The sequence below is a fragment of the Salmo salar genome, chromosome 02 (genome assembly GCF_965601325.2).
Source record: "Salmo salar chromosome 02, fSalSal1, whole genome shotgun sequence".
NCBI classification, from domain to species: Eukaryota; Metazoa; Chordata; class Actinopteri; order Salmoniformes; family Salmonidae; genus Salmo; species Salmo salar.
In genome coordinates this window covers 57,741,872-57,753,798 of record NC_138292.1, presented here as the reverse complement: position 1 = coordinate 57,753,798, position 11,927 = coordinate 57,741,872, and the positions used below count along the sequence as shown (strand labels likewise).

General features: G+C 44.2%; 1 protein-coding gene and 1 non-coding gene across 2 annotated transcripts; both read left to right on the top strand.

Annotated features, from left to right (window-relative positions):
- Window positions 1-35: 35 nt before the first annotated feature.
- Window positions 36-5,202, top strand: LOC106587717 (cell division control protein 6 homolog). The gene is made up of 9 exons (XM_014176317.3): window positions 36-180; window positions 895-1,203; window positions 1,459-1,695; window positions 1,904-2,103; window positions 2,368-2,522; window positions 2,702-2,808; window positions 3,059-3,299; window positions 3,687-3,909; window positions 4,650-5,202. The coding sequence occupies exons 2-9, from the start codon at window positions 936-938 to the stop codon at window positions 4,878-4,880; spliced, it is 1,662 nt and encodes a 553-aa protein (XP_014031792.2). The 5' UTR covers window positions 36-180; window positions 895-935; the 3' UTR covers window positions 4,881-5,202.
- Window positions 3,362-3,430, top strand: LOC123739684 (small nucleolar RNA SNORD58). The gene has a single exon (XR_006767862.1). It is a non-coding gene; the product is annotated as a small nucleolar RNA SNORD58 (small nucleolar RNA).
- Window positions 5,203-11,927: the final 6,725 nt, after the last annotated feature.

Here is an 11,927-nt window from a genome sequence, read left to right as displayed (position 1 = left end):
ACGACGCAAGAAGGACAAATCAGACGTTAGCTGCGGGAAGTCCAGCTGATTGGGGAGGAGTTCAGACATTTGGCGCAAGTTTTGTTTCTTAGTCAGTCAGACTAGAGCGCGCCAGAGACAGCACACGAAATCAATCTAGACGAGTGGCCCGTATACGTCTTAATCAAGAACGGAAATAAGGTAACACTAGTTTCAATGCATGTTTGAAACGTGTAAACTTGTAGCATTACGTTAGATTTAACGGGATAGTTTTTCGTTTTTTTTGGTCAGAATTTCGGGATAGATGTATTGCGAGCGAGTTTCCGTAGCATACTGGGGGGATTATTATCAGTCAAGTTTAACTAACTAGTCAGATATAAAGCAGTTTGTCGAAAACAGCAAATATATGTCCAGTTTTTTCTTTGATTGTGGTATTTTACGACATTTCAATGTTAATGTTTGTGCTGTTGGCGCCACAAATGAGGACACGTATTGTTGGCGCCATTGAGTCTGCAGATACAGTATTTAGTGAGAATTCACACCATTCTGATGACCCCGGAAATTAGCAAATTGTTGCATAGCCACTATACAGTCGAACATTCGGGCTAACCTTTTGTGATGTTGATTGACAACAGTGCAACAACGGCACAAAGACAGCACACACTTGTAAATCGAGGGAGTCATGCTTAGCAGTTATAACATTAACTTGCGTGGGAAATACTGGAACTACTTCGATCAGGGTAGGCCTGATCGCTAGGATGGATGGTATCATTTACTATTAAGCGGTTCTGTACCTCTTCTGTATTCACTAATTTCAAGTCACTCTTGAACACAAGACAATTGTTTTTCTTGCTATCTGTCTATCTATTCATGGGTGTTGTCACAATGGCTGACCTTTATCTCTTCCCCCCTCAGTCTTTTGAAATAGGTCTGGACTCTAAGTGCTCACAGCGAAGATGCCCAGTACACGGTCTAAGGCTCAGCCCATCCTCCAGTTCCCCAGACGCAAGTCCTCTAGGGTTGACTCAAAAAGCACCCCCTCCAAGAGCACATCCCAGCTGAAGGAGACCCAGTCCCTCTGCTCCGTGGAGGCTTCTAAACCGCAGTCCCTTCCAGAGAGGGTCCAGCTAATGCCCCCCTCACACGGGCCCGTGGCCCTCAAAGGCATAACTCTGTGCCCAAGGTTGACCCCAAGAATACCCCTCAGCCCTCGCAAACGCACAGGTATGGGATTGTTATTATACACAACTTTGAAAGTGTTTCACTGTCTAAAACTTTAGGCAGTTTGTGATTTTTACATATCCTGTGCAAGGTCTAAGCTGATAAACCACCATGCTCAAAATTAAGTAATTATTTCAACTCTTGATGCGAACGTGACGTGCTATCGAAAAGACAGACATGTTGTTTCTCGTTAAGTGCTATCCGAAAGACAGACATCTTGTTTCTAACCTAACCATCTGTCTTCTGTGTGTTTCCCAGGAGATGAAAATGGCTGTAACCTCAGTGCCAACCTACTGGGCTCTCCTCCCAAACAGACCCGCCTTAACCTGTCCTCCCCCCACAAGCTGGGCTTTGATGAGAACTCCCCCGTTCTATCCCCCAAACGGCAGCCCATCTCCCGCCCCAGGGCCTCCCCCAGCAGACTGCATGAGACCCCCAGTGGGAGCCCATGTCCCCGATCAGAGGAGACACCCGTGGTCCGCCTCTTTGCTGAAAGTAAGACATGTCTCTCACAGTCTCTTCCTCTTCTTTCTTTTCTCCTCCCTCATGTTCTCTTCCCTCGTATCTTTTTCTCAAGTGCAAATGAAAAGCATTAAACTCCAAAGAGAAATGTGTGCCTTTATTTGATTTGCTCATTATTTTAAATGTTCACTTCATATAGACTTAAGGCAAACTATGAACCCATTCTCCGGTCCCTCTCCAGAGTCTAAGTTCCATAGTGTGAAGCAGGCCCTCCACACGGCCGTCCCAGAGCGCCTGCTATCCCGGGAGGCTGAGAGGTCCTTCATCCGCTCCTTCCTGGAGGACAAGGCCCTGAAGGCCAGCCCGGCCAGCCTCTACATCTCTGGAGCCCCCGGCACCGGCAAGACGGCTTGCCTCAACTGTGTGTTGCAGGAGATGAAGGTTAGCGCCACTGTTTGCGTTAGCCTCCGCTTTGTTAATGATAGGTTAATTGTTAGCATTAGCCTAGCATTGGATCTGTTGCAACATTCATTAGCCTAGTGTTGAATCTTGAGTGGATCCCAATACTCTAAAATTACCTTACACCTCTACCATAAGGTGCAGCATCACTTAATTCCACCCCTTGTGTACAGCCCTGAACCCTGTGTAAATTTAACCCCATTGATTTCTGTTACATGAATTTAACTATTTCCTCTCTTGATCCAGGATGAGCTGAAGGAGATTCAGACAGTGGTGTTAAACTGTATGTCTCTACGTAGCTCCCATGCCATCTTCCCCTTGCTGGCAGAGAAGCTGGGGGCCTCCGGGGGCCACACCGACACCAAGCTGCAGAAACTGCTGACCAGCACAGGGCCCACTGTGTGAGTATCTATAACCCTGAACTAAAATTGAAATCACTTTTGCAAAGAAAAAAAAAAGTTGAGTTTTCTTTGTCCAATTACTCTGAATTTACACCCTAAACAAACAACACATATTTGAGAGAGGATTTACATGTTGCCGACTGATACGTTTTGTCTATTAACCTTCTTTCTCTCCCCAGTCTTTTAGTCCTGGATGAAATGGACCAGTTGGACAGCAAGGCCCAAGATGTTCTCTACACCATCTTTGAGTGGCCCTACCTGCCCAAGTCCCGCCTCTGTCTCATCGGTAAGAACCCCCGAATATACAGTGTTAAACAATATACACCGTCTCTGGTATACACGTTTCATTGGCCGTTACAATTTCTAGTTAATATATAAGAATTTATCTGAAGATTTCACCCTAAAACTGCATACATACGTCTACCCATTTCTATATTTAAATTCCATCCATTCAACTCTCATAGCCATTTCCTCATATGGGCTGCCCTTAGTCTTGCTGTATGCAGGCAGGTGTAATGAGTGTCGTGCCATTCTAGGTATCGCCAACGCTCTGGACCTGACAGACAGGATCCTCCCCAGGCTGCAGGCCCTGCCTCGCTGTCGCCCCCAGCTGTTACACTTCCCTCCCTACAGCCGCCAGGAGCTCGCCGCCATCGTACAGGACAGACTCACACAGGTGTCCGGAGAAGGGTTACTAGATGCATCGGCCGTGCAGTTTTGTGCCAGGAAGGTGTCTGCTGTATCGGGAGACGCACGCAAAGCTCTGGATATCTGCCGGTAAGGGAATGAATTGACGAAATGTCTTAAATACACTGTATTAATACTAAATAACATGTTGGTTGCAACGCTGACTTCTTAGGACACCTTTGGATTGCCCATGAAAATGAATGTAAGAAAATATGAGCAACCAAAAAATGTGCATTTACTATGGCTAGTTATAGGTGATCTTGGAGAGTTGGTATGGGAAGGGAGATACCTAGTCAGTTGTATAACTGAATGCATTCAACTGAAATGTCTTCCGCATTTAACCCAACCCTCTCTGAATCAGAGGTGCAGAGGGCTGCCTTAATCGACGTCTTCGGCGCCCGGGGGACGGTGGGTCAACCGGTTGAAGTTTTGTTTGAGAACAGAAAGTATCATGACGCTGGTTCCTCTGTGTTACAGGAGAGCTGTAGAACTTGTGGAGTCTGACGACAGAAAGAAGGCAGCAGAGACTTCAGCGTCTCGTGTGAGCGTGCCCCAGGTGGCCAGAGTGCTGTCGGACGTGTACGGGGACCGCATGTCCTCCTCACAGGGAGAGAGCTTCCCCCTCCAGCAGAAACTTCTGCTCTGCTGTCTGCTACTGCTCACCCGCAACGGCAAGAACAAAGAGATCCCACTGGGCAAGGTGAGAGACGGGTACTGCATTGGTGCAAACACGATACTACCACCCAAGTTTGTAAATTGAGAGCAAACATTTAGCTTTTTTGCTTTTGATCATTTTCTAATACACCTTGATATACAGTGTACAAAACATTAAGAACACCTGCTCTTTCCATGAGACTGACCAGGTGAAAGCTATGATTCCTTATTGCTAAATCCACATCAATTAGTGTGAATGACAGGGCAAATAATTTTTTTGCCTTACACAATCCATGTCTCAACTGTACATGTGTGCCATTCAGAGGGTGAATGGGCAAGACAAAATATTAAGTGCCTTTGAACGGGGTATAGTCGCAGGTGCCAGGCGCACCGGTTTGTGTCAAGAACTGCAATGCTGCTGGGTTTTTCACGCTCAACTGTTTCCCGTGTGTATCAAGAATGGTCCACCACCCAAAGGAGTGGGAAGCATTGGAGTCAACATCCCTGTGTAATGCTTTTGACACCTTGTAGAGTCCATTCCCTGACGATTTGAGGCTGTTCTCAGGGCAAAAGAGGGGGGTGGGGTGAAATGCAATATTAGGAAGTTGTTACTAATGTTTTGTACACTCAGTGTACATTTAACATAAGTCTAGGTAGCTAGTCAGAATTAAACATAAAATACAGTTAGATGTTTTCTCTTGCACTGACCTGGTTACCACAAAGTCATTGGGTTGCTGAAGGTCAGTACCAACTCTTTCTCAAGTCTGACTCTTCTCTATCCCTCAGCTCCATGAGGTGTACAGCCGTCTATGTGCCAAGAGACAGGTGGGCGGCGTGGGCCAGGGCGAGTGCCTCTCCCTCTGTAGTCTGCTGGAGAGCCGGGGAATCTTTGCCCTGAAAAAAGCCAAGGAGGCTCGCCTCACCAAGGTTTCTCTGAAGATTGAGGAGAGGGACGTGGAGAATGCTCTGAAGGATCGCACCCTGCTGGGCAGCATCCTGACCGCTGGCCTACCGTGACCTCTCACCCCAATGATATCAATTTATCAACTGACCCAGATTTGATATTTATTTGTTACTTTTTTTTTTGTTGCGGGATTCCTTTTTTTTCTGGTCAGGTGATGCATATCCAACTATGACTTCCTTTTTCAGAACAATGGGAAATGCAGCGATTTGTTACATTTTTATTAACAGATGATGAACATGGACTGGAAACATTTCAAATGGTCAGCCAAACTGACCAGCTGCTTTTTAACTTGAGTTTAAAATGCTCATTTATTTTTGGGGGTGAAAACCTTATGTACATTTATGTTCTAATAAATGAATGTACAAACTTTTTAAACAGTTGTTGCTATTTTAATTCAGCAAGAGGCCTACTATTTGTTGAACATGGTGCATCAAAAAAGAAACTCAGAAATAAAAACAATGGTTTTGTAAACTGTAGGCATACCCATCAAAATAATGAGGAAATATAGCCTTAGTCCTTTTTCCTTAAAGGGGTGGGGGGGGGTGTATTTGATCTGCTGATTTTATAAGTTTGCCCGCTGACAAAAGAAATGATCAGTCTATAGTTTTAATTGTAGGTTTATTTAAACAGTGCGAGACAGAATAACCAAAAAAATCCAGAAACGCATGTCAAAAATGTTGATTTGCATTTTAATGAGGGAAATAAGTATTTGACCCCTCTGCAAAACATGACTTAGTACATGGTGGCAAAACCCTTGTTGGCAATCAGGTCAGACGTTTCTTGTAGTTGGCCACCAGGTTTGCACACATCTCAGGAGGGATTTTTGTCCCACTCCTCTTTGCAGATCTTCAAGTCGTTAAGGTTTCGAGGCTGACGTTTGGCAACTCGAACCTTCAGCTCCCTCCACAGATTTTCCATGGGATTAAGGTCTGGAGACTGGCTAGGCCACTCCAGGACCGTAATGTGCTTCTTCTTGAGCCACTCCATTTTCAGTCCTCTGGCTGAGGGAAGGAGGTTCTCACCCAAGATTTGACGGTACATGGCACCGTCCATCGTCCCTTTGATGCAGTGAAGTTGTCCTGTCCCCTTAGCAGAAAAACCCCCCAAAGCATAATGTTTCCACCTCCATGTTTGACGGTGGGGATGGTGTTCTTGGGGTCATAGGCAGCATTCCTCCTCCTCCAAACACGGCGAGTTGCGTTGATGCCAAAGAGCTCAATTTTGGTCTCATCTGACCACAACACTTTCACCCAGTTGTCCTCTGAATCATTCAGATGTTCATTGGCAAACTTCAGGCGGGCATGTATATGTGCTTTCTTGAGCAGGGGGACCTTGCGGGCGCTGCAGGTTTTCAGTCCTTCACGGCATAGTGTGTTACCAGTTGTTTTCTTGGTGACTATGGTCCCAGCTGCCTTGAGATCATTGACAAGATCCTCCCGTGTAGTTCTGGGCTGATTCCTCACCGTTTTCATGATCATTGCAACTCCACGAGGTGAGATCTTGCATGGAGCCCCAGGCTGAGGGAGATTGACAGTTTTGTGTTTCTTTCATTTGCGAATAATCACACCAACTGTTATCATCTTCTCACCAAGCTGCTTGGCGATGGTCTTGTAGCCCATTCCAGCCTTGTGTAGGTCTACAATCTTGTCCCTGACATCCTTGGAGAGCTCTTTGGTCTTGGCCATGGTGGAGTGTTTGGAATCTGATTGCTTCTGTGGACAGGTGTCTTTTATACAGGTAACAAACTGAGATTAGGAGCACTCCCTTTAAGAGTGTGTTCCTAATCTCAGCTCGTTACCTGTATAAAAGACACCTGGGAGCCAGAAATCTTTCTGATTGAGAGGGGGTCAAATACTTATTTCCCTCATTAAAATGCAAATCAATTTATAAAATTTTTGACATGTTTTTTTCTGGATTTTTTTGTTATTCTGTCTCTCACTGTTCAAATAAACCTAACATTAAAATTATAGACTGATCATTTCTTTGTCAGTGGGCAAATGTACAAAATCAGCAGGGGTTCAAATAATTTTTTCCCCTCGCTGTATGCAGTCCACAAAAACGGGTGCAATGACAACACAAGTGAAAGTCAAATATCTCAGCCAGCAAAGCCATTGACAACCAAACAGCTGGAGGAAGCAAACAAGGTAAATCCTTCATTGACTAATTTAATACAGTACCCACAATAATTGTGCAGTGCACTTTCAATTGTTTAAGCCGAGGAGTTGCAATTTGGAAACGTTATCAACACAAAGATCAAGTCATCCATATTGTGAGTATTTATGTAGTTGAAGTTTACATATGCCTTAGAAAATAAATTTAAACTCAGTTTTTATTAATTCCTGACATTTTAATCCAAGTATAAATTCCCTGTTTTAGGTCAGTTAGGATCACATTATTTTAATAATGTGAAGTGTCAGAACAGACTTATTTAAACTTTTATTTCTTTCATCACATTCCCAGTGGGTAAGAAGTTTACATACACTCAATTAGTATTTGGTAGCGTTGTCTTTAAATTGTTTAACGTGGGTCAAACGCTTCGGGTAGCCTTCCACAAGCTTCCCACAATAAGTTGGGTGAATTTTGGCCCATTCCTCCTGACAGAGCTGGTGTAACTGAGTCAGGTTTGTAGGCCTCCTTGCTTGCTCACGCATTTTCAGTTCTGCCCACACATTTTCTATAGGATAGAGGTCAGGGCTTTGTGATGGCCACTCCAATACCTTGACTTTGTTGTCCTTAAGTCATTTTGCCACAACTTTGGAAGTATGCTTGCGGTCATTGTCCATTTGGAAGACCCATTTGTGACCAAGCTTTAACTTCCTGACTGATGTCTTGATGTTGCTTCAATATATCCACATAATTTTCCTCCCTCATGATGCCATCTGTTTTGTGAAGTGCACCAGACCCTCCTGCAGCAAAGCAGCCCCACAACATGATGCTGCCACCCCCGTGCTTCACGGTTGGGATGGTGTTCTTCAGCTTGCAAGCACCCCCCTTTTTCCTCCAAACATAACGATGGTCATTATGGCCAAACAGTTCTATTTTTGTTTCATCAGACCAGAGGACATTTCTCCAAAAAGTACAATCTTTGTCCCCATGTGTAGTTGCAAACTGTAGTCTGGCTTTTTTATGGCGGTTTTGGAGCAGTGGCTTCTTTGCTGAGCGGCTTTTCAGGTTATATCGATATAGGACTCGTTTTACTGTGGATATAGGTACGTTTGTACCTGTTTCCTCCAGCGTCTTCACAAGGTCCTTTGCTGTTCTGGGATTGATTTGCACTTTTCGCACCAAAGTACATTAATCTCTAGGAGACAGAACGCGTCTCCTTCCTGCACAGTATGACGGCTGCGTGGTCCCATGGTGTTTATACTTGCGTACTATTGTTTGTACAGATAAATGTGGTACCTTCAGGCTTTTGGAAATTGCTCCCCAGGATGAACCAGACTTTGGAGGTCTACAATTTTTTTTCTGACGTCTTGGCTGTTTTCTTTTGATTTTCCCATGATGTCAAGCGGAGGCACTGAGTTTGAAGGTAGGCCTTGAAATACATCCACAGGTGCACCTCCAATTGACTCAAATGATGTCAATTAGCCTATCAGAAGCTTCTAAAGCCATGACATTTTCTGGAATTTTCCAAGCTGTTTAAAGGCACAGTCAACTTAGTGTATGTAAACTTCTGACCCACTGGAATTGTGATACAGTGAATTATAAGTGAAATAATCTGTAAACAATTGCTGGAAAAACTACTTGTCATGCACAAGGTAGATGTCCTAACTGACTTGCCAAAACTATAGTTTGTTAACACGAAACTTGTGGAGTGGTTGAAAAGCGAGTTTTAAGGACTCCATCCTAAGTGTATGTAAACTTCTGACTTCAACTGTATTTCCTCCTTTGTGGTCCTTGTGAATAGCATGCTGTTTTTGTAGTCAGAGGTACTTAAGATGCCTACTATTAGAGGTGACGGTATAAAGGGTGTTTTATTTCTTCTTCTGGATTCACACTTCAGCATAGCCTGCAAAATGCAATGTCCTGTAACAGATACATGGTTATTGGTAGGTTTCTGTCAGAACCAAATATAGCCTAAATGCCTTTGTTCATGACCATCTGATCTGGATAGCGATACCTTTTACTTTATCCCACGTGGCAGTCAAATGAAATATAATACTGGACTACATGGGTATTTATAAAGATGGTAAACATTGATAAATCAACAAACTGCGGAAAGCTGTCATGCAAAGTTAGTGGCGATTTCCTGTAACGTGTTTTACACCGTTTGTGTGACAGGGTGGAAATTCCATTTCAACATGGGTTAAAACTACCAACCGCCTGCTTGGAAAACACTAGGAACAACTCAAATCTAATGTAGTGCAGTTTTCATAAGCAATGCCTTATGATAAACACTGACTGTATTAGCTTGGATAGTTACACTGCTGATATTCATATGAATGTGATTTATTATAGTAAACCAAGTGGTGAGCTGCCGCAATATTTTCCAAATGAAGGAGTGGGCCTTTAATTGTCATCACAATTCTGTTCTCTCTACACAGTATGAGCACACTGCCTCTAAAACGAGACTCTCGGGGGAGAGAGTGGTGGAGGGGGGCACTGCCTCTAAAATGAGACTCTCGGGGGAGAGAGTGGTGGAGGGGGGCACTGCCTCTAAAATGAGACTCTCGGGGGAGAGAGTGGTGGAGGGGGGGGCACTGCCTCTAAAATGAGACTCTAGGGGGAGAGAGTGGAGGGGGGCAGTGCCTCTAAAATGAGACTCTCGGGGGAGAGAGTGGAGGGAGGCAGTGCCTCCAAAAAATGGCGCTCTGACGGAATTGACACTTACAACACCTTCCAGCTTCATTGTGTGTATGGGACTGACACAGATTCCTAACAGCATATCTATCTCAAATTTTGATAATTGTAGAGCTCAGAAGTAATATTACGTCATAAGACAGAAGTAGGCTGGGTACCAATCTGTTTGTGCCATCATGTCACTCCTTGGCATGCAAGGAATGGCTTGATGGCATAAACAGGTTGGAACCCAGGCTAAGGCAGAAGATATTATAGACCGAAGATCTGTCTCTGTGTTGAAGCCAAAACCAGCAGGAGAGCCCAGTCTCACCTGTACCCAGCTGTCTGTCCATGCGAACATACATGTCTGTTGATCCTCCATTCAACTTCAAGACAGAAAATATATCTAGTGATCAACAGCTTGTCTGGTTTGTGTTCTCTTGTTCTGCTCATTTGTTTCTAAACAATATTTTGAAGCAAACAGTAAATCACCAACTTCCTGTAGTTGTATGCGTTACATCGAATGTGCTTCTGTACAGAGCCCAGCATCAGAAACCATACACAGCTGTCTGTCCATGAACAGTGACCAGTCAATGGGATATCAAGAACACTTCAGGAATGGGAACACTGGGCATGCGTAAGAATTTATCACGGTTCCCTCTTTTATCGTCTTTGTCTCCACATTAAAGCATGAAGTCGGGACTCCCTTATGTTTGACTGTAGGTCTGAGTTGTCTGCTGACAGGAGCCAATTCCCCTGGACTCAGCTGTGAGTCCTTTAAGAGTGACTGGTCAATGGTTCATCCTAAAACACAATTCAGGGAGGAAGACATTTCTGACCGAAGGTGAGTGCTTTAGATCTTAGAGCTAGACAGACAATTTCTGTATTCCACCATGTGCCAGATATATTCTGGGGGGGAAGATGATTATCAATAAGGTAGCACTTGTGATGCGTGTTATGTCATGTGTGCAGAGACCAGCAAGAGAGATCAGAGTCAGACATTCCCCGTGGCCGGTCTACGGCAGACGTGTCCTCCATATTCTAGGTGAGCTGGCTCATGTCTTACAGTTAAAAGTGAATGGATAGTTGTTTGATGTCTTTGTGACCTTTAACCTCTGACTACTGTATGTAGTATTTAAGGCTCAAGGACCCACAAGTTGTGAAATGATTACAACATTAAACGTTCAGATAAATGTTTGTTCTTTACATATTAAGACCTGTTTTTGCCTATTCCAGTTGGTTGAAGACCAAGTCATCACATTTGTAAAGAGTGAATTAAAGAAGTTCGAGAAGATTCTGAGTCCAAATCACCCAGAATGCTCTGACAGTCAGGGGAATGTGGTGGTGTACAGTGAAGATGAGAACCAGGAGAGCAGTGCCAGAGAGGGGGCTCTGAAGATCACACTGCACATCCTGAGGAACATGAACCAGAACGAGCTCGCTGACACACTGGAGAACAGTAAGATCTTTAATGTTCAATTTAATATGCCCACAAACAGTTGGATTGATGTACAAAAATATATGTATTGAAAGTACTATGCCTTTATTAGTATGCTTCGAAGTACATTTGTCCTGGTCATTTTCAAATCGTTTAGGTGAGCTTGCGTTGTGACAACCTAAACTCAAATTCAACTTAAAAAAAGGGAAGTTTGAATGTGTTTGAAGGAATAGCTACACAAGGAAACCCAACACTTCTCAATCAGATCTTCACAGAGCTCTAGATTCAGAGGGTGGAAGTGGAGAGGTCAATAATGAACATGAGGTGAGACAGATTGAGACAGCATCCAGGAGATCAGCAACACAAGAGACACCGATCAAATGCAACGACATCTTTGAAACCTTACCTGAGCAAGACAAACCCATCAGAACTGTCCTGACGAAGGGAGTTGCTGGCATTGGCAAAACGGTCTCTGCGCAGAAGTTCATTCTGGACTGGGCTGAAGGAAAAGCCATTCAAGATATCCAGTTGATATTTTCACTTCCTTTTCGAGAGCTGAGAGCTTTGATGAAGGGGTAAAAAAACACAGCTTGCTTGACCTTCTCAAGTACTTTGTTATGGAAATAAGAGTCCGCAATCTCAGACTTCAACAAGTACAAAGTACTGTTTGTCTTTGATGGTCTGGATGAATGTCGACTTCCCCTTGACTTCCAGAACAACGAGACTTGGTGTGACGTCACAAAGTCAACCTCAGTGGACGTGCTGCTGACAAACCTCATTCAGGGGAATCTGCTTCCCTCTGCTCACATCTGAACAGAGATGAGGCTTCAATGACCCACAGGAGTACTACTTCAGGATGAAAATCAGTGACAAGAGCCTAGCC